A 23,460-nucleotide genomic window follows, 5' to 3' on the forward strand; every position below is an offset into this window, starting at 1 on the left:
CAAACAAGCAGGCAGCTAAATTGGAAGGGAGCTTCAGCATCCAGGCCAGGATGGCTCCCTACACAGCCTGGAGTCAGCGATACAGCACTCGGAAACAAATCTGATCGGAATGAAGGAGTACAGGGCAGGGCTGGAACAGTTACACCAAAACAGGACCCCCTGGGCTGGGAATGTCTCCCATGTGGAAAATAACCAGGAGCACAGGCTCCAGGTCCTAGGAGGCACCAGAATAGGAGCTGACAGAACCCTCAAGAACTGGAGGCCCTGCCATGGAGATTAACCTCCGAGCAATGACTGCGCAGAAGCAGACACAGCCAGACCTGACCTACCCCGGCCGTAGGGGAGAGTTTCCTCTCCGGCAGAACCGGCACCAGACAATGAGACGGCTGAACCGCAGCTGCTTTGTTTCTCACACACAGAGCAAGGCGCAGGCAGCTCCCAGCGGAGAGACCACCTGCCTCCTCCAGATCCTCCTGGAGAGTGAGTCTAGAGGGTGCTTGTCCTGGACAGCAGAGAGGTCTCCGAGGACACAGGGCAGCATCACAGAGGATGACATCACAGAGGCCACAGCCAGTGGACCTCATTTTCTTGCAGAAGTACTAAAGGGAGAATCTGAATTCCTACAGATGGATTGGGGACTCCATTTTCCTTTACCACCTGTGCCTAGTGGTAATGTATAAAGGATGAAGCAGACCCTCAAAAAACAAAGTGCCAAATTTATGCCAAGGGACTCATCTCAAACGGACAGAGGTTTTGCCGTCAGCCTTAGTGCAAGTCTGGGTAACCCCCAGGCAAGAGGAAAAGGGAGTCCTTTTGCAGTGCTGTATGGAAAACCATCCCCAGAAATTGGTCTCGCTCACCACAAGGAAGAAATGGGTCTAAAAGGGGGAGGAATGCTAAGAAGCTTTTGATCTCCTGTCCCATGTTTGATTCCCTTCAACAGAAATCTGAATCATCAAACCCCACTGCCATTAGATCGTCAGTACGTCACCCTCAGCCAGGAGGTGAAAGCAGCAATGGAACCAGGATGGTGAAACAACAATTTGCGTGGGTTAGGATTGTCCCTAAAAAGATGGTTACAGAGTTTGGTACAAAACGTAATGGCGTTTGTGAGAATTATGCTGATGGTTTGCATCATGTTTGGGAGTTTAAAAATGTGATTATTGCACTAATTTCTCCCATCTCGACTATCGCTTCTCTGGCAATAAGAATTACAGCCATGGGATGGATCTGAGACTCATCCGACAATAAGGAGGATCGATCCATGAACGAGTCTCAGTGGGGGACTTGACAGAAGAGAATCAGGTGTAAAACCACCACTGAAGCCCTGAAGCAGCTAATGCTGCTGGGAGCTCTCTGAGCTGGGTCAGCATTTGCTAAGGACTTGTAGAATGTAATTAAACTTTTGTGTGTGATAAATGAGAAGAATAGGGAAGGCCTTGAATCAAGAGTCCTGTGTTCCAGCCTGGTCAGATTCCTCTGCAAGGAACCATTGTTTGCAAACTGGAATAAAACTCGATTCCACTTTGCAGAGACTTAGAGGGTTGGAGAGCTCGTAAAGGATCTGAGGAATTTGAGGACTGTGGGAGCACAGGGAGGCACAAGAACAGGAGCTGACAGAACCCTCAAGAACTGGAGGCCCTGCCACGGAGATGAACCTCCGAGCAATCACTACACAGAAGCAGGCATGGGCACACCTGACTTACCCTGTCCGTAGGGAAGAGTTTCCTCTCCGTTGGAACCGGCACTGGGCACTGCGATGGCTGAACCGCAGCTGCTTTGTTTCTCACACACAGAGCAAGGCGCAGGCAGCTCCCAGCGGAGAGACCACCTGCCTCCTCCAGATCCTCCTGGAGAGTGAGTCCAGAGGGTGCTTGTCCTGGACAGCAGAGAGGTCTCTGAGGACACAGGGCAGCATCACAAAGGATGACATCACAGAGGCCAGAACCATGGTTTGGGTTGGAAGGGATCTCAAACATCCATCTAGTCCACGTTCCCGCCCCCGCAATTCTCCACCCCCCCCGGCCATGGGCAGCAACACTTTATACTCAGTCAGGTTCTCAAAGCCCCATCCAACCTGACCTTGAACACTACCAATGATGAGGCATCCTCATCTTCTCTGGGAAACCTGATCCAGTGTTTCAGCATCTTTATCATTAAAAGCCCGTTCAGACATTGAAAGGCTGCAATAGGGTCATAGAATCATAGAATCACAGAATCTCCAGGTTGGAAAGGACCCACTGGATCATCGAGTCCAACCATTCCTAACACTCCCTTAAACCATGTCCCTAAGCACTTCATCAACCCATTCCTTAAACACCTCCTGGGAAGGTGACTCGAACACCTCCCCGGGCAGCTGTTCCAGTGCCCGATGACTCTTTCCGTGAAGAATTTTCTTCTGATATCCAGCCTGAACCTGGCCTGGCAGAGCTTCAGGCCATTCCCCCTTGTCCTGTCCTCTGTCAGTTGGGAGAAGAGGCCAGCTCCCTCCTCTCCACAACCTCCTTTCAGGTAGTTGTAGAGAGCAATAAAGTCTCTCCTCAGCCTCCTCTTCTCCAGGCTAAACAACCCCAGGTTCCCCAGCCGTTCCTCGTAAGACTTCTTCTCCAGCTCCTTCACCAGCTTTGTTGCTCTTCTCTGGACACACTCCACAGCATTAACATTTTTCTTGTGGTGAGGGGCCCAGAATTGAATACAGGATTCGAGATGTGGTCTCAGCGGTGCTGAGTATAGAGGGAGAATAACTTAATAACCTCCCTGGGCCTGCTGGTCACGCTGCTTCTGATCCAAGCCAAGATGCCATTGGCCTTCTTGGCCACCTGGGCACACAGCTGGCTCATGTTCAGTCGGCTGTCAACCAGCACCCCCAGGTCCTTCTCTTCCGTGCAGCTCTCCAGCCACTCTTCCCCCAGTCTGTAGCGCTGCATAGGGTTGTTGTGCCCCAAGTGCAGCACCCAGCATTGGTCTTGTTAAACCTCATGCCATTGGCCTCAGCCCAGCAGTCCAGCCTGTTCAGATCCCTCTGCAGAGCCTCCCTACCCTCCAGCAGATCCACACTTCCACCCAGCTTAGTGCCATCCACAGACTTTCTGAGGGTGCACTCAATGCCTTCATCCAGGTCATTGATAAAGACATTGAACAGAGCTGGACCCAGTACCGAGCCCTGAGGAACCCCACCTGTAACTGGCCACCAGCTGGAGTTAACTCCATTAACCACCACTCTCTGGGCCATCCAACCAGTGTTCAACCCAGGAGAGTGTGCGCCTGTCCAGGCCAGAGGCAGACAATTTCTGAAGCAGAATGCTGTGAGAAACTGTGTCCAGGGCTTTCCTGAAGTCCAAGAAGTCTACATCCACAGCCTTTCCCTCATCCAGCAGTCGAGTCACTTTGTCATAGAAGGTGATCAGGTTAGTTTGGCAAGATCTGCCTTTCGTGAACCCATGTTGACTGGGCCTGATCACCCGGTTCTCTTGCATGTGCTTCATGATAGCACTCAAGATCACCTGTTCCATGACTTTCCCCGGCACTGAGGTCAGACTGACAGGCCTGGAGTTCTCCGGATCCTCCCTGCAAACCTTCTTGTAGATGGGCACAACATCAGCCAGCCTCCAGTCCAGTGGAACTTCCCCAGTCAGCCAGGACCGCTGGAAGATGATGGAAGGGGTTTGGAAAGGACATCCGCCAGCTCCTTTCATACTCTTGAGTGGATCCCATCTGGCCCCATAGACTTGTGGGTGTCTCATTGGGCAAGCAAGTCTCTAACCGCCTCCTCTTGGATCATGGGAGCCTCATTCTGCCCCTCTAACTCCTGGGTTTGTACACAGGGTGAACAACTTCCCTTACTATTAAAGACTGAGGCAAAGAATGCACTAAGTACCTCAGCCTTATCCTCATCCCTTGTCACTGTTGTTCCTTCTGCATCCAAGAGGGACTGAATATTCTCCCCAGTCCTCCTTTTCTTGTTGGGCCCTGGCCCTCCTGATTTTTTCCCTGCACGATCTCACTTCCTCCCTGTAGTCCACCCAAGATGCCTGTCCTTTCCTCCAAAGCACATAGAGCTTCTTCTTATTATTGACACCTCTTGAGATCTCCCTGCTCCACCAAGCTGGCTTTTCCCCCCGCCGGCTCCTTTTCCGGAACACAGGGATGGCCTGCTCTTGAGCTGATAGGATTTCATTTTTCAAGAGCGCCCAACCCTCGTGGGCTCCCTTGCCCTGAAGGACTGTTTCCCACGGGACTTTGCCAATCAACCTTCTGAACAGGCCAAAGTCTGCCCTCTGGAAGTTTAATGTGAGTGTTTTGCTAACCCCCTTCTTAATCCCACCTAGAACTGAAAACCCTATCATCTCATGATCACTTAATCCCAGGCGTCCTCCAACCGTCAAATCCCCAACAAGACCTTCTCTATTCACAAACAGCAGGTCTAGGAAGGCACCCTCCCTTGTTGGTTCGCTAACCAGTTGTGCAAGGAAGTTGTCTTTGATGCACTCCAGGAACCTCCTAGACTGTTTCCTTTCTGCTGTATTGTACTCCCAGCAGACATCCGGAAAGTTAAAGTCTCCCACAAGGACAAGAGGCAGAGATTTAGAGACTGTCCCCAGCTGTTTATAGAAGAGCTCATCAGCTGCTTCTTCTTGGCTGGGTGGTCTGTAACAGACTCCTATCACAAAGTCCCCTTTCTTGTGGGCTCCTCTGATTTTAACCCATAGGCACTCGATCCCATCCTCACCGTAATCCAGTTCAAGAGTATCAAAGCACTCTTTGACATAGAGGGCTACCCCGCCTCCTTTCCTACCCTTCCTGTCCCGCCTGAAGAGTTTATATCCCAACATAGCTGTAGTCCAATTATGTGAGTCATCCCACCAGTTTCTGTGATGGCAATGACATCATAGTCACCTTGCCCTACAACAGCTTCCAGCTCCTCCTTCTTATTGCCCATGCTGCCTGCATTGGTGTAAATGCACTTCAGCTGGGCTGATGAACCTTCAGCCCTCGTAAAGGAAAGAGAGTTTATTCTCGATTGACTGGTCCTTGGAATAACTAATTCCGCAGACCCAGTTTCATCCTTACATGTCTATCCTTTGATAGACATTAAAAATAAAAACTGAAAACTTACCTAAAGGCTTTGTCAAATAAAGATATCTGAATTCATGGATAAAACACTTTTAGAGAACTAAAGAATTCTGAAAAATTCATAAAATGGTACTTATTTTTTGGAGAACATCGTGTAGCTAACAGCAATTTCTGCATTGCGTGCAAAATTTTATAGTTGAAATCCTAAGGGTATAAACAATTTGCCTGTTATACATACACAGTTTCTCTACTCAAGCATATAGGCATAGAATCACAGAACCACCAGGTTGGAAAGGACCCGCTGGATCATCGAGTCCAACCATGCCTAACACTCCCTTAAACCATGTCCCTCATCACTTCATCCACCCATTCCTTAAACACCTCCAGGGAAGGTGACTCCGACCACCTCCCTGGGCAGCTGTTCCAGCGCCCGATGACTCTTTCCATGAAGAATTTTTTTCTGATATCCAGCCTGAACCTCCACTGGCGGAGCTTCAGGTCACTATTCTTTAGTGATTCTATAGTGACAGTTTTTTCCACCGGTCAGGTTTCATACTATGAGCTCTCTCTCTGGCATCCCCTGCTACTCCAGCCTAGAAATGTGCATTTCACCAAAAGTTCTGCTTTCAGAGTAAAATTAACGCTTTCAATGTATCTGAACATAATGCACAATACAAATGGTGAGTGAAAACAGATACAAGGGTGTAATTTCCAGACTCTAGTTCCTCCCTCCACCACCAAGTACAGCTAATGTAAGCTGGTTTGTATCTGGAAAATCTTGCAGACTAACCCATAGCTGCACATCTGGGTGCCTTCACGCATTTTAGCCTTCTCTTTTTGTAAATAAAACTTCGTTAAATTATTGGTTAGAATGAACAACAAAGGTTGACTCACATGCTGGGTCCAACAACGTCAACAGCAAAACTTCCACAAACTTTCACTGAAAATTCTGAGGGTTCAGATTAGCAGTAGGTTTACCTATTTCCAATCAACTTTCCTAACAAAATTCTAAAGAAAAACACTGTCAAGCCAAATCCCTTAAATATTCTGTTCGAATAAATATATAGTTAGTAATACCTTTTAAAATCTTCTGCTATTTGATTCAAAGCTGTACAGAGTACACTCTGAAACGGTAATGAAAAATCACTCTTCTTGTTATTAAAAACTTCACTTTTCATAGAATTAGCAAACAATACCTTACTGACCTTGCATCCACTTTCTAATGGGCTTTGTAATAAATACTTAATTGTTCATAAGTTTTCAAGGATAGAACCTAATTCAAGCAGGTAAAGGAACAAGTGCTAATGTGTCTAACTCTTTTAGAATACTAAAATAATTTATATACATTGCTCTTTCAAAGTACCAACTGTTTCGCTGGGGCGAACACCGAGATCTAGCATACAATGCTTTTGTTGCTGTCAAAACAGGATAAATACATTCTGATTTCACAGCTGAAAGGGCAGACATCGTGCATAGCTCAAGCCCACGCGACTGCTACCCAGTGATTCATTTCTATATAACAAGACTATAAAAGAAAATTACACCAGGTCTTAATCACGTAGCTGGAGATCCTGACTGATCAGCTGGTTGGTGTGCAGCAGGCAGAGCAACAAAAGTGTCCTGGAAAGCTGAATGTCTGGTCCAAACAATGTGCTTTTGGGACTAAGAAGCCACACAAATTTACTGTAGATACATTAATGGAAGACACAAAGATGAGTTCAAGAAGTGCCAAAGTGTTGCAGAAACGGAATTAACTGTCCTCTAAGACTTCCATACATTGATATATCAAGGTCAAGGGACTCATGGCAACCCCTCATATAAACAAGCATTTACTGATACAATTAGGAAAAAACCCAGAGATCTGAAGCTTTCAACGTGTACATTCAGCAGCATTTTAAAAGGTTGCTACAGAAAACTCATATACCCACCGTGGTTACCAAGCTATTTTAAAAAGCCTGAGCAAAAGACCTTCGACAGAAGTAAGGGGAATTTTCCCTCATTTAACCTTTCTATCTCAGTGTTTTCAAGTGATGTCTTCCATCGCTATTACCACTACGCACGACAAAGTCAGGTTTCAAATCATAGATAAAAATCGGATCACTTTTTTTCTCTCTAACAGACCTGCTGCATCGCCACTGTCTTCACTGATGTGCATATATTTTGACAAGTTTTTATGAACAGTGACTTATTTCTTAACCATAACTATCAGTGACATTCGTCACACAAGTTTTCAAAAAAATATTAGGGCCCAAAGACTACTCACAACAAACAAGCCACAAATATGTTATGGTCTGCTTAAATGTAGGCAGGAGGACAGAAGCGTGTCTACAGCTCTGTCCCAAAAAACATCACACAGAAGCTCTTGGATCCAAACAGAGCACACCTCTGCAATGACAAAGATGAGAACGATCCATGAAAGCCCCTGCCCTCCCTGACTACAAACAGGAGCACTTTCTTCTTCAGCTGCTCATGAAGGACTGTAAGCTCAGCATGGTAATTCAGCAAACCTCAGGAATTTCAAAGAGGATTTTCAATGCAAATTATTCAGGCTGCCCTCTGCTGTTCCTTGGAGATCCCAACTCACTTTGAAAGAAGCAGCCTTTGATAATTTTACCTTTGGTCGGCTCACTTGAGGTTACTTGAAACTTTTCTTCATGCTGCCAAAATCAGTCAATCCCATAACTGTTGCTAATTGAATTGTTAAAGCTTAAGGCTTCACTTTTTCTCTGAGAACGTCTGTAAATCCAAATACATTAAGGAAAAAACCAGCATAACTAAACAAAAATGGGGATTGGGTGGGAAAATTTCATTTTGCACAGAAAGGGCAATAATCTTATAATTCATTTCTAAGTAACTAGACATATACATAGGACTGAAATGTATATGTAAACATATACAGGTAACCATCAAAAAAAAATAAAACAACAAAAGAAACCCTAAAAGCACACAACTATGCCTGATTCAGTATTATGTAATTTTACATGAGGAGAGCCATCCATTTTATTGGAACTTAACATGTAGAATTCTGACTCAGTTCTCAGGGAACTTACTCTTACTCAGGGAAATTGCACAAGGAACGCACAAGTTAAAAACGCTGATTGCACTCATTCTGTGCTGCGCAAAGCTGAAATTTTGCCACAGATTTGCTCATAAGTTCATTAGAGAGTTTAATCATTTATTTTGCATCATTAACGTATTTCTAAAACATACTAGGGGTACTGCTGACTGTGTAATACATTTTTAACACAAAGTACACAGAAACAATTCAGTTGTGCACACAGCTGATGGTGTGATTGCATCACATCACAGGCGATATCATAATCTGCTTAAAAGACTACTATCTTTCAGGTGTTCCTTACAGTATTTTTGCTGCGGCTGACCTTATATCAGCTATAGTTTATGTCTTTTCTTAAAATGGTAGTCCTACTTATGTCTCTGTAACCTATGCTAACAACGTACATTATAGTTTGCATCTGCTCACTGGTACTGAGGAAAAAACAGACAATTTAGAATACAATAAAAGTGCGCTACATGAAGACATGTACCTAGATGCTTAGTTTTCCTAAAGAAAAAGGATATTTAATAGCTTTCCTATGCAAATTAAATTGCTGCTGGTTTAGTTGTTTGTAACATTATTTTAGTGTCACATACGATAGTGAGTTTAGTAGCAGTAAGGATCCAAAAGCCCAGACACATATCGACTAATCCCTGCAACGCCACAAGGAGTATTGTCACTTGCCTCCACGAGCAGCTGCAGGCTTAGGAGTTCAATGGAATTTCAGAAGCATACTACTTACAGAGGTGGAAAGGAAAGCTTATTTTTGCTGCTAAAGTCCTTGTTTGTAGAAACATTTGGCATTCTGCTCGCATATTTGGAGTTTATAGCTGGGAGCTATAAACTGTGTAAGAGAAATCTTAATTTAATAAAAGGAGCTAAGATGAAATAATAAAAGAGCTAGGATAAAAATAAACAAGAAGATTATATAATAGTAGAACTTTCAGAAGTGAAGGTCAAAGGCCCCAAAAGTCTTCAAATTTTACTATCTTTTCTACATTATTCCCATAAGTAAGAGCAGAGGAGTAGAAAGGAACAGCCAAAGATAAAGCAGCACCTTAGTTAGTTATTCTAGATCAGGTCAGCTGTTTGTTCAACATGTCAAGAATGCAAATGTCCTCTCCACAAGCTTTTATCTCACAGTACGCTTCTACCCAAAGTTAAGCTTAAAATCCAAACTTCTCCATTCCAGCCTCCCAGCTTGGCTCATTCCTCTGTATGCAGTGTATGAAAACATCCTCGTCTTACTAAAGGCAGATAGACCAGGAATTAATTGCCACCTCATTTCCTACATTTTTGTTTCCATAGAAAGCATAAAGCAACCCATAAATAAAGAAAACAGTTGTGGTACATGAATTAGGTCTGAAACTCAAACAAAGAAAGAAACATTGAGGAAGCCTACAACAGGAAAGTGTATTTTATCCTCTGTCACTTGCTAATGACAGGTAATGAAACTCAGTGTTGACTGAAAGACAGAGAAGAACACACATGGGAAGCCAGTGAAATGGCATCACAGACTCTAGGACTGAAAGTGTAAAACTGAAAGTAATGGACAAACGTTGGTAACACGTAATCAAAGCTGTTTATTTTAACTTTGATCAAAATTAGAAACCGCTGAACGCTCAACATCCCTCCCTCTAAAACAAAAGTATTAAATTAAATATCCCAAGCAATTCCCAGATATCTTTCACTAGTAGCTGCTAAGAAATTCTGAGGCTAAAGAAAAAACAAAAATATCTTTAAAGACTATTTACAGCTTACTTCATTGCATGAAGTGCGGAAACGAAAGCACAGACTTTGCAACGCTTATTAACCAGCTTTTATGTGTTAGACTAAAACATCCTTTTAATTAGAACCTCCACACTATTTGGCCATTTTCTCTTTTAAACATCCGCCTGGGCTGGCAGTCCATCGCTTTGCCATGAGCACAAACACTAAATCCTTCATGCACTAACACATCTTTGCTGCTTTGCAAAATTCCCAGGAGAACAAGAATTATTCCTGTGATTAAGGCATTAGTGAGCAACTACAGTATATATCCCAAGGCATGGAGAACCAGCGTAGTGGTTCCCTGATCTCCAGTCTTCTCTGTGCAGTGACAACTATAACATAAGGAACAGTGGAGACTCTAATGCTTCAAAGGAAACTGGCATAAAGCTCCAGAGCAAGGGCCACTCGGGAACACTGTATCCCAAACTGAGTAGAAGAGGCACCCTTAGAGGCTGAAATGTTCTTGCACTTGTCCCTAAGGATGCTCTTTGGGCTCTGCCTCCACAGCTGCATCACACATCTCTCTCCTCAGCAACTGTTTCGTCAGACTGCACTGAAAAACGCTTTCAATACATTCAGTCTCAATACTTGAGGTACTTTGCTGCTGCTGCTGCATTATCATCACTTAGTCAAACAAATAAATTGAATATTCCTTGGAAATTTGCCTATGATATATTGCAATACATCTCTTAACATTTCAACATACAGGAAGTCATAGGTGCAGCACATCCTGCTGGAGAGGACTTCATTGTCACAGGACTGTAGCGCTTCAGCAGGTGTTGAGAGAAAGACAAAAGCTGCTACTCTTTTGATTTATCTGGTTGCAAAAGCATCACCTTTGTTCTCAGGCTGCTGTTTTATCAGGAAGAAATGCTCACTTTACTCAGCAAAAAGCAGTTCTCTCCCTTGATAAAATGGACAGTCAGAACCTTGGAACGTCACGTTCCTCTCGTACCTTGTTTCTCCGACTCTAAATTCTTTCACATGTTTCTACTGGCATGTTAATTCATATTTCTGGATTTGTCACCCTGCTCTAAGCATCCATGCAAGGCATCTGCTCAAGTTCCTCCAATTTTCTTCTTTAATAAAGGATGTAACAAAAGCATGGAGCACATTGGCATGAGAAAAGAACAGGTACAGCACTGTAACAAACTGTCATCAGGAAAAACAATCTATAAGCATTTACCAAGTTTCCTGATGATGCTTTTTTGTGATAACACAATTTTCACCAGACCGCTACTTAAATAGCCCAAGCATAAATTGTAAAGACCTCGGTCAAGTGCAGCTAAACCGTTATCATCTACTTCAATTAGAAACAGCGCAGAACTACACATTTTGCTGAGTGGTACCGACACACGACAGAGTGCAAAGGTGTCTTGACAAAGTGACCTCTTCCATCACAGTTTCAATTGCTCATTTTTTTTCCATAGTTAAAGTTCAAAACTCCACAGGATTTTTTTGGTAGTATCTACAAGCACTTTCTACCACCACACTCAAGCAAAGACAAAGAAAACAAAGGAAAAACAAACAAGCGAGGCATACACTCACCAGGTCTGCCTCCTTGTCTTGCCAGCCTGACAGAAGCTGAATCAGCCTCTGACCCTGCAGCACCAGATGGCACTTTGTGGGAAGGTTTTGCAGGGTCGATGGCACCTGGTATCGGTTTGAGGAATCGTGCTTTTTGAGGTTATCAGCTTCTCTTGTTGTTTCAGTGGCCTGTGGTGTTACCCTCCTGCAAGAATGGAAAAGAAAATGGTTATGGTAACAGTTAACTGCCAGCATCCTTTTTTTCAGGCAACAAATCAAACCCACAGGAAACTCGAGCAACACGGTGGGTTTCAGCTTGGGGACAGAAGGCCCGGCTTGCTTCTTCTGGGGGATACGGTGCACACGGCTCCCAGAGGATCAGTGCAACGAGGGAACACCTTGGTTTCAGTTCTGAAACAGCATTCAAGGTTTCAGGTAAAGTCTTTAATACAGGGGATTGTATACCTTCACTGCAGAAAATGACTTCCAAAGGCACCGAGAGCAGCAAGAGGCACAGAAGACAGCAGGAAACACTTCAGCCTTTCGTTTCCTTTCCTCCTCACCCATTAACAAAAGCAAAGACAGTGCCTGTCAGGGTGCAGTGCCCCTTGTGTGCAGGTCTTGATTTGTAAAGCAAATAAACCGAATCCCCAAACCACCCACCTCTCCAGAGAAAAAACGCCCAACACCCCACCTCCCGATCCATTCCTTTCTCAACTGATACTGAGCAAAGAGAAAAGAAAAACAAATAATGGTTAATGGGAAGATGGAGTGTCAGAGAAACCAAACAAACCAAAACAGAGTGAAAAATGCCTCCAGGGAAGGAGCACAGGACACTCACTGCAGTGACTGCAGGCGCAGCAAATGCTGTTTCTTGGGTGAAAGCGAAGCACTTTGGGGCAGCGCAGCCTCTGGAGAGAGGGCGTGGTCTGTGAGGAGAGTGCGAGGCCTCCAGAGAGGGGGCGTGGCCTTCAGCCTCAGGGGGCGTGGCTTCCTGTACCCCGGAGGGGAGGCTTCCAGCACACGGGGGCGTGACTTCCAGTCAGGGAAGGGGCTTCCAGTCCTGCAGGGGCGTGGCTACTGCTCCGAGAAGGCGTGGCTTCCTGCACCGGGGGCAATTACTTCCTGTCTCTGGGGCGTGGCCTTGTGGCACATGAAGTGTAGCTCGTGCACCCGGGAGGGCGTGGCTTTGTGCATCAGAGGGGCGGGGCCTCCCTGCCCTCAGGGGCGTGGCCTCCTTGACCCTGTCATGTTGGGGTGTGGCCCCCCAGCTCTTCCCTGCCATGGGCGTGGCTTCCCAACAGTGGGGGCGTGGCCTCCAGACCCCAAGGGCGTCTCTCTCATCCTGGGGGCGTGGCCTCCCAGACAGGGGTGTTGCAACCCGACTCGGGCTGATGTGGCTTCCTGTCTGGGGGCGTGGCCTAGCTTCACCTTGGGGCCGTGGATCACCACCCCAGGGGGCGTGGCTTACTACACCAAAGGGCGGGGCCTCATACCACTCAGGGGCCGTGGTCCCTTAACTGCTGTCTCTGGGGGGTGTGGCCTCTCATCAGGGGGCGTGGTCTCTCAGCAGTGGGGGCGTGGTTTCTCAGCTCTGGGGGTGATCTGGTGGGGGCGGGGCAGGGGGTTCTGCTGGCCCCGCCCCCCACTGACTGTTGGGCGCAGCATCATTCCAACGGAGCACCTCCAGCCCCAACCGCCCCGCGCAGCCCGTGCAGAGCTCCTCGGCCCCGGACGGCCTCGGCGCGCTCGCTCCGTGCCACAGACGCAGCATTGCAGGTCTGTAGCCCAGCAGGGAAGCCAGACACTGCCTCCCAGCCTGGCAGGAACCCAAGGATGAACCCGCAGCTCGCTCTGCGCGAGGCTGTGCCTGGGCTGGGGCTGCGCCGTCCCCCACCGGGTTGTGTTGGGGTGCCGGGAGCAGGGAGGAGCGGGAAGAGCCGGCAATGGAGGGAAGCTGGAAGCAGGGGGAGCTTTAAGACATTGTGTCCAGGTCTGTGATCTTGAGATTTTGTCCTGCTTGGCAACGTGTGGGAGAAACACTCCCGCTGTTTGGGATGGCAGGGATGGATTTTGGTTGCATAAGGGTGGGGGTTTTGTTGTTGTTTTATGGATTAATTTCTTTGTCCCAGCCTTGCTGGGCCCACGAGGGTTTGGGTGACGCTGGAATGTGTGGGTTGGAGTGCATTTTCCCAAGGTTGGGGCTGCTAAAGCCCCCAGGGGAGGTGTCACAGCTCTGGGGCGCAGCAGCCCAGGGACGGATCTCACTCGGCGGCACGGGGAGCACCCAGTCCCAGCCGAGCTCGCGTGCCAGAGAGCGGCTGCCCCGCAGGGAGCCTCATCCCTCTCTTTGGCGGAATCAAACTCTATAACCCCAAATGAGTTATAAAGCAGGGATGTTTATTTCCAGCGCGGGGGTGCAAGGGGGTTCTCCTCCTCGCTCGCACACCCTATAGCTTAACAAGCAGCTGCTTACAGTGTAAAGACATGCAGAGGTATAAGCGCCTACGACATATTCATACCCTCTCCCCGCTGCGTATTATCATTGGATCTGGAAAGTTCGCTCCAATCTTGCGCCTGCGTAGTGCCTCCTGATGGCCGTGGGCCGGGGTCTTAGGGATGGAGTAGGAAGTCTTCCTTGGGATGAATATATTTCTCTTTGAACTTTGCGCAGACTCAGTCTCCTCTGGCTGTTTCCAAACCCCTGAACCAAATGCAGCAGCTTTCTGCATTCCAATGCCTCCTTATCAGTAAACTGCTGCTACCTGGCTCCTTCATGATCAACTCCCAAGGTCTTCAAGGCGAACAACGCCAAGCTCTGACGAACGCTCCCAGCCCCCCTTGTCTGCTTTCGCACATCAATTCCCCCCTGTCTTTTTTAACATGGGCAAATTCTTTTGCCAGCTCTGTAATTTATCTCTCAAAGGGGAATAGTATGATATTTGGTTGGAAAATTCCCTTTTTAATGCATTCTCATGGGTACGAGACATAGAAGTCAAAATTATTAGTCCTTGTAGCATTCTCCAAATCCAAATAAATAACATAGCAGAGAAAACAAAGCTAACCAAAACTAGCATCAGAAGGGCAATAATGCGGTGACACAACTTATTTAGAACGCCAGTCGCAGCAGGGGGACCATCTGAACAACACGTCCCTCCAATGATGGGTTAAATTTTCTTTTACCCTTTTAGGACCCCCTTTCTTTCCAGTCGTGGTGGACTGTTATCAGGGTCTTGTCCCGCTTTCCTGGACCTCGTCCAGAATTATAATCAAGTCCTGATGTTTCACTAACTGTTTCATTAATCATTTTACCAATGTAAGATTCATTCCAATAGGTACAGGTGATAATTTGTGAAATATTGTATAATCGGATTTATCAGCTGATGGGATACGACTGGTGCTAAATAAGAAAAGTCACACCCAACAATCTTAACAAGATTACAAATACAGAAATTAGAAATTAGAGTGATTCTCACTATCCATCATTATCTCATCTATTCCTACAGAGGTACAAGCAGTTCTCCAACACACACAACCCTGGCCCACATATACAAGTACAGTCCTCGGATGAGCATCGAGATGGATCTCAAAGTGACAGATGCTTTGCTCAGTGTCGAGGCAGATGTCTTGAGCATCGATTGTATTATTTAGCAAACGAATCCTTGTTGTTCTCGTGTAATGCAAGATTCTAAATTTACAGTTTGCCATTTCCCATTCACTATTTGTGTCCATGTTCTGTGTTCAGAAGGACAGAGCACAGTTTTATCATGGCTTAATCCTAATGCAATGATGGAGTGGATTACACATATTGCAGAGTTACGTATGGTAAACACAGAGGCTGTGGCTGTATTAGTGATGGGCTCAGAGGTGACATTTACCAGAGTCATTCAGGATTGAAGCTTCCTCTCTAAGCCAGTGGCACTGTCCCAAACCACTTTCCGGATTTCGGTGGGAAAGTACCCTCACCACCTTCTCTTATAATTAAGGTGGCCACGGATTGCATCCATAATTGTGCCTGTATACAACTGAGGGCCAAAGAAACGTTTCCTTGGATCACACCGAGTTCCATTTCCTATTAATTCATGGTCTTGTTCCTCCACCTTTTCCCACTTTGGTAACATTTCTGGTAGTCAATTCCATTTAGGACCTCCAATCCTGTCTGTAACACTCTGGTTGGGCCCCTTTGTGTTCTGCCCCTGAAGGGCACTTGCTTTCACAGCCAGATTGTCCAGCCCTGGAAGGATGTTCTTAGGAAATGAGAGCATGCTGGTTGAATTTCAGAACTATCAGTTTGCATTAGCAGTTCAACACATTTAAGAGACCATTCTGGGTTGAACAGCATTGGCTGTTGGCCTGTATTCCTGATTATAGGGACCAATCTCATAAATTCTGGGTTGTAACAGGCTTAGCTATAATACTTTTAAATTTGAATGAGAGCCCAATGGTATCATAGGCCCAGAGACAAACCACCTTAACGGTCTGTACTACTGTAAAATTATGCCAACAGTCTAATTCATTGGAAATACAGGTCTTTGTATTCATATCTGTAGGTGTAGTTGAGATAGTAATTAGGGATGCCTTTTTATGGATAGTCCTATTAACCATTCAGCATCGTACTTTGATTTCCCCTCCTACAGTCCCCTGAAGTTGTTGAATCCCCTGTTCTCTATCCACATTCCATTCTTGCCTCACATATACTCGATTTTCATGTATAACCACAGTTGACAGATTGAAACCCTTTCGATTCAGAATATTTCCCAGGGCTCCAGTATACCAAATAAAAGTTTGAGACCAAGGCCACTCAGTATTCTTTTGGCCAGAGGTGCCTTTACCTCCCTGGATTATAATTATAATCATGAGAAAAATAATTTTCCTGGTTGGACTTGCGTGACCCTTCATGGAGATCTATGTGCCTTTTTCACTCGGGTGCGATGGATCCATGCACTCTGCTCCTTGATTTCGATTGCTGTGAAGGAGGCAAGGAATATCTGGAATGGTCTTTCTCACTGCCGTTCCAGAGTCCTCTCTGCAAGAGATTTTACATATACATAATCTCCAGGTCGTATGTTATGCTCAGGTTCATCCAAACCCCTACTCCACGTCTCAGCCTCATGTTTTTCAATCTTTTGGAGCTGTTTGTCCAATGCCACCATGTAGGAGGTCATGATTTCATACGCAAATAGTGACTGATCTGTTGTACTACTTCTGAGATAAAATCTGGTCCCCTATCAGGAGACACAGTTGCTGGAACCCAAAAGCATAGTATGATTTCCTGTATTAATGTTCTGGTTATCTCCTTGTTCTAGTAGGGAATGCCTCCGGCCAATCTGAAAAGGTACCAGTTAATACCAATAAGTATCAACATCCCCCCTGTCTTGGGAGTTCCGAAAAATCAATCTGCCATTATTGCCCGGGCCCGTTGCCTCTTCCAATTTGGCCCATTTCTGATTTGGGGTAATTTTGGGATTAGTCTGGAGGCAAAGGTCACACTGCTGAGCCACTTGTCTCACAATGGTGTATACATTTCTAGCTGCAATCCCTTTAATTAGGTGTTTATATAAAGCTTCTGCTCCCCTCATGTCTCTTCCTGTGTTTTTCCCTCATCAAAAGCCATGTTAAATAAGGGGGGATGATTAGTTTCCCTTGTGGAGTGAGGACTCCCCTCTTTACGATATGACCCTTCCAGGTGTATAATAAATTTCTGATTATCTGATCTTCCTTGGTATATTCTGGCTTACCTTCTGCAGAGATTCATCTGTCAGGGATCAAAGCCCCTTTTGTTTTTACCTCACCTTTGGCTGACAGTTTTGCCTCTCTGTCCGCCAGCGCATTTCCTCTCCCCAGTTCCAAATGCACTTTCTGGTGCACCTTGATGTGCATGATTGTCACTTTCTCAGGGAGCCGGACTGCTTCCAGCAGTCTCAGAATCCCTCTGCATGCTTGATGTTTTTGGCCTGGCATGTCTTTTATTGCTTAAGACATCGCTGTTTCCATCCATGAACCAGCCCTCAGCGTCTTCCATGGGACTGTCAGGTCCGAAGGGCTCAAGGATGTGGCCTCGATGGTCTCTAAGCAGTCCTGGTGCATTGGTTCTCCTGTATTTCCACTGAGAAAAGAAGCTGGGTTGATGATGTTAGTAACAACGCTCCCAGCCCCCCTTGTCTGCTTTCGCACATCACCTCTCCTTGTTGTCATTGCAGGATCTGCCCCGTCCCCTCTCTCCGCTTCACACAGCACCCTCTGAACGCAGAAGCTGTCGGTGAGGCACGGCTGAAGGGCGGCTGAGCCACGAGCAGGCAGGGAAGGACAGAGGGCAGGAGGGCATCGTGAGGGACTCGCCCGACATGGACGACAGCCTGCCCAACCTGACGTGGCTGCTGGACTTCTCCATCACCAGCGCCAGCATGGGCAACTCCTCCTGCTGCCCCAGTGGCCCGGACCCCCACACCTGTCAGGGCATGCCCAGCTCTGCCGTGCCGTGCTCACCCCTGGGAACTGACCCAGCGTGCGTGGAAACACCCCACACTCCCTGCGTGCCCGTCTCCTCCTCCACCTCGAAGATGGAGAACCACATTGTGTCCATGCACCCTCAGCTGATGGAGGGCATCGACTACAAGAACAACCCCTTCGTCAAGCCGCCCTACTCCTACGCCACCCTCATCTGCATGGCGATGGAAGCCAGCGAGGAGCCCCACATCACCCTCTCCGCCATCTACAAGTGGATTATGGACAACTTCTGCTACTTCCGTCAAGCTGATCCTGGGTGGCAGGTAATACATTTGGAGACCTCTTGCCCTGTCCCCTCTCCGCCTTCTGGCTGGGAAGGGCCTTTCACAGCCTCCGTCATGTAAGAGAAGGCCAGGGGTCATTTTTGGAGTGGGAAGGTCCCACTGGGCTGTTGGTCCCTGTGTCTCCTCTTGGCTCTGGGGTGAAGGTGTCTCTGTCTCCCACTTCACCTTTCTGGAGTTCTCGTGGGGTCCTGAGTCCCTCAGGGCTGAGCAGAGACAAAATCATCAGGTTGAGCAACTGTGGGTACTGAGGACCAGGGGTAGGAGAGGGATGGAGAGGGTCTGCAGGGAGATGCTACTTGTTGGACATCTCCCTCGTTGGGGAGGTTCAGAGCAGGAATGCTGCTGCATTCCAAGCAGGGGCAGAGGGGAGGTCTCCTGTCCCTCGGTCCCTCTTCAGGGCCACGTGGGTTCCACAGCCACCCCTGTGCTGGGAAACTTGTGGGAGGGACTCTATGGGAGAAGCTGTGTGCCGGCGTGTTGACTTTCTCTTGCAAACTCATGGCTGGATAATCACCACCCTTTGAATTCAATGTGTTTATAAAAGAAAGGAAGAAAGTTTTCAGTCCCTCTCTGCAGAGATGCCGGAAGTATATGAGGTTGTTGCAGGGAGGAATGATTAATACTTTAACCCGCCAGGAAATGTAAGTGAATAAGCACTTTTCTTTCTTTTCCTACCCCACTGTCTTTCCTCCGCCTCATTGCAGCAGTGGCTGATGAGGATGCAGTGATTTTACACCGAGCTTCTCTGGGCCAGAAGGCACCTCTGGGGATACACAGGGCTGGGATGGGACAGCCCCTGTGTCTCTGCAGTTTTGCCCATCCGGTTTGTATCAGCCTGGCTGCAGGGAGACACGGTGCCTGTATTTTAGCAAACTATTTCCCTCTCAACAATAACAGTGGGCGCAGATGAAGTGGGGGAAGCAAGGAGGGCCCTGATGATGGTGTCCACCATGGTGCTGCCACGTGTTGCCACTGTAAATGGGGCCGTGGCCACATGGGTGTAAAGACCCTCCTCTTCCTCCTTGCTGCAAATGTGCTTTTCCAGCAGCCTCCCCACGCAGACAGGTGCTGTGCCAGCAGACAAGGGTTACACCTTGTTTTTTTCTCTTTTTGGTTTAGAGCTCCATCCGGCAAAACCTCTCCTCAAACAAGTGTTTCATCAAGGTGCCTCGGGAGAAAGGCAAGCCAGGGAGAGGTGGCTTTTGGAAGCTTGACCCGCAGTACGCTGACCGGCTCAAGAGCGGTGCCTTCAAAAAGCAGAGGATGCGCCCAGTGCAGATCCACCCAGCCTCCACCGAGAAAGCCCAGCAAGAAGCACAGCGTGGCGCCTCCCTGGCCACTTCGGGCTGTGCCTCTAAAAAAGTCTTCTCTGTCAGCATGGAGTCACAGCAGCTGCTGGAAGAGTTTGAAGAATTTATCAAGAACCAGAACCACAATCCAGGTGGATGTCAAAGCAGGGCTCAAGCGCAAGCAGCCCTTGCCCAAGCAAATGGCCAAGGTGCGTCGGCTCTCCAGCTCTGCCTTGCTGACCCAGGAGGAGCAGACCCAGCTGGGATCCCTGAAAGGGGACACTGACACCAACCTAAACAGGGAGTTCTCCACTTCTGGGGATCTGGAGGTCACACCTCCTGTCAGCCCCAAAAATCACAACCTGGAAGTGGTGGTACATGGGCAGCACGTTGACTGTCCCCAGGGGCTGGAGCAGGTCCTCGCTGAGTCCAACCAGAACGGCCTGAGCTTGGGTGAAAGCTCCACGGCTGCTTCCTTCCTGCAGCATCTCTTTGATGAAGGGACAAGCGATTCCTTTTGCAATACTGTCAAAGTGGAGCAGTTGTTTGACGTCAGCGATATATCTGTACCAGCAGATGTAAGCGACTGGAGCAGCCTTGCGTCCCTCTTGTAAGAGGCCAATCACCCTTCAGAGCCCACACATGCTGTAACAGGATGCTTCCCCCACGCTGCTGGGACTTACAAGAGCTGGATTCTGCACCTCTTTGGACTTTAACGTGATAAGTAATATTTATGGAGAGCAGTTTTAGTGTATGAATCAGTAAAGAAGCATTAAAACAATCCCATTACTCTTGGTGTAATTTTCACTCCAATGTGGGGAGATGTTGGGGTGTGGAGGTGGGAGCCCAAGTTCTGCGTTCCCCTCCCCCCGCCCAGTAAAGCACGGTGTGAGCCCTGAACCGACACCTTCAGCTCCTGCGAGCAACAGAGCTGGGCCTGGGGCTGCTGCTTTATCCGGGTGCCGGCAACTGAAGTCCCCTGGGATGGCAGCGTACGGCTGGGGACATTGTCCCAGGGCGAGGGATTGAGGGGAAAACACAAAGCACCACCTGTGTGACAACGGTCAGACGCTCTCTGTGGCACAAGGGTGGCTGTGCCCCGAGGCCTGGGAGCTGCTCCAGCCCCTGGAGCATCCTTCCCTGTCCCTGCGGGCAGCTCTGGGGGTGACACGGTGTGAGTGCCCGACACTGTCCCTCTGCTGATGTCACGCACCCACCCGTCCTTGTACAAGCCCTTAGAAACACGAAGCGGCTTCAGAGCCCTCCAGGCTACAGGACAGCGAGTGGAGCTGCGCATGAGCTGCAGGAACAGCTGAAGCCTCATGTGTCCAATGGCGCTGAGGAGCCGCTGGGCTCTGCCAAGGCCGGGAAGAAAAGCAGCGGACGCTCGGCTGCCGGTGCATGCAGGGAGGAGGTGGTGGGTCAGGGAACAGCAGGCTTGGGAATCCCCACAGGGAGGGCAGGTTGGCTCAGGATGCAGGGATGTGTGCGAGGCTGGCTGGGGCCAGGCTGTGCATTCCTCTCTCGGTGGGCCGAGAGCAATGGGGAGAGACCAAAGAGAGCAGTGATGGGCAACTCCCCTTCGCCTGAGCCCTGCCCGGGAACTGCATTACCAGGAGCCTCCAGAATGTACTGCCCACAAAAGCCCTGTCCTGGGCAATCCTGGAGCCGTTGCAGTCACTAAAGCTTGCTTGGGAACTCTCCAAGGGCAGTACTTTGTATTACCATGGGACCATGACCAGATATCAGCCCCTCTGTTTCAACCCTGTAGAGCATCTGACTTTTTTCCTGTCTGCCTATAAATCCAGCAGGCCTCTAAAATAGGATTAAGTTCCCCAGAAAGCACCTTGTCCTTATTTGAGGAGGAAGTACTTCCCGGGTGTCATGGGTGGGGCAACAGCTACACTGGCAGAATTGGGAGATGGGCATGAACTCACGAGCAATGTCTTGGACTGCTGATGTTGTGACGGGGAAGAAGTTTGGATTACAGGTCTTCCAATGGTTCAGAAACTGGACAAGAACCATCACTCAAGAGAATTGTTTGGCAATAGCGACAGTCAAGGCAAGAGTCTCTTGAGATGAGACTTCTTCTCCAGACAAGTGCATGACTGCCGCACAGCCCTTGGGCTGCTTCACGATGAGACAGCCCACGTGATATAGAGATCACAGCCCAAACCTCTGGTGTCAGCGCAGACACAGCTCAGAGCTCACCCACCACGCGCTGGTGGGTGGTCAGCATACACAGAACAGCACTCGTGTTGCTCTCCAAATCAAAACAACAGACAGACTGCAGGGGATTCAACCCCTTGTTGGGGAGAAGGCACTGAATTGAACAAAAAGATATTACCACCATAAAACATGTTATAAAACGTGAGCATCAATTCAGCACACGCTGCAATGCTTCAGCTTTTAGCAGAGACCAATAGTTTGCGTCTGGCTAAATGTCTATTTTCAAAGTAAGCATCTCTTAGCACAAAGACTTCCCCATCTTTTGTGAGTGCATCAGACCACCACACATCTACCTCTCCCCTAAAATGCACTGCTGGTTCAATTTCACAGTCCCCAAAACTGGATGTGATCCACTCTAGCAGCTGTTCAGATTGAGAGCCAGGGATCTCAGCGTGAGGTGAGCTCCATCCGCTCTCCTCACAGGCACAGATTCTATGTCCAACTCTTTTCCTCGCTCCAAGCTTTCCTCCCTCTGGGAGATGCAGTTCCCCTTCTCACCTCTTTCAGGGTGGTTGGCAACAACACAGGCCCGGTTCTATAGAGGACACAAATGAACCTACGTCGTCGTCATCTCCATGGGACACCATGGACTGACAGACTTCCTTGTTGAGATCATAGACCAGTTTGGGTTGGAGAGGACCTTCAAGATCATCTAGTTCCACCCCTGCCATGGGCAGGGAGATCCCACTGGATCAGGCTGCCCAAGCCCCATCCAACCTGGCCTTGAACACCTCCAGGGATGGGGCAGCCACAACTTCCCTTGGCAACCTGTTGCAGTGTCTCACCAGCCTCATGGTGAAGAAATTCTTCCTAATGTCGAGTCTACCCACCCTGAAGGCGACGCCGGGTGTCAAGAGAGTGACTGTGAGACTGCAGAGACAGGACAAGGCAATGTGAAAAGAGGCGTTTTTAACAGCAACAAACACTGTTTTATTACTTATTCTTCGACTAACGTGTTCCTACATCTACGACAAGACTCGCAGCCCAAGATCGCTGCTGCTTCCATCCTGACCCCTTTCAACGTCCATCGCCGTGTCGGGCAGCCGGGTCATTTGGTGGGCAGTAGCAGGTTGGGCAGTGTCGGAACTCGCGAGCTGGATGCTGCGGCAGCTGTGGCACAGGAGCAGCCAGAGGTGCCGGAGGGTGGAACCCAAAGGCCCCGGCCCCTGGGACCTGGTCGGGAGCCGGACCGGGCCACCAGTCTGGGCGTGGAGGGGGCCCGAAGAACAGCAGGACAGGAGGTGTGCGGCGCTGGGGTGAAGGTGCGGATGGAGCAGGAGCCGCCTCCTGGATGTTCTCGGGGCTGTCTCTTGAGTGCCGTCTGCCCGGGACTGGACCGGCGCTGGTGCTCGGCATGTCTGGGTCAGCCCATGGCTCAGTCGCTGTGGGGCTGGGGGCTGCGCGGCTCTGGGAGTTGTTCTCATCCTCCTCCTCTGCTCCTGCCACAAATGGGCTGTGTGGTAGCACAGGAGCGGCATCCCTCGCTGGCTCCAGAGCAGAGGGTTGAGGGGGGCTCATCCTGCCGACCAGCCAAGGAAGTGAACAGGGCCGCTGAGCTTGGTGTTGAGGGGGCTCAATGCCTTGTGGAGCTGGAGGTGTGCTGTGCTGGGGTGATGCCATGGCTGGAGCCAGAGCCACTTCCAAGACATTCTCAGGGCTCTGGCTGCGGCGTCGTTTGGCCGGGGCTGGACCGGCACTGGTGCTCGGCGCATCTGGGTCAGCCCAC

The 23,460-nt window shown here is 48.6% G+C and overlaps 1 protein-coding gene across 1 annotated transcript; it reads left to right on the forward strand.

Annotated features, from left to right (window-relative positions):
- Positions 1-290: 290 nt before the first annotated feature.
- Positions 291-20,185, forward strand: LOC128850837 (forkhead box protein J1-B-like). The gene is given in 4 exon segments (XM_054055850.1): positions 291-336; positions 17,690-18,195; positions 19,336-19,656; positions 19,658-20,185. Coding segments are annotated over 4 exon segments (1,335 nt in total). The 3' UTR covers positions 20,120-20,185.
- The last annotated feature ends 3,275 nt before the right edge of the window (positions 20,186-23,460 follow it).

This window comes from Cuculus canorus, unplaced genomic scaffold (assembly GCF_017976375.1).
Source record: "Cuculus canorus isolate bCucCan1 unplaced genomic scaffold, bCucCan1.pri scaffold_93_arrow_ctg1, whole genome shotgun sequence".
In the NCBI taxonomy this organism is placed as follows: Eukaryota; Metazoa; Chordata; class Aves; order Cuculiformes; family Cuculidae; genus Cuculus; species Cuculus canorus.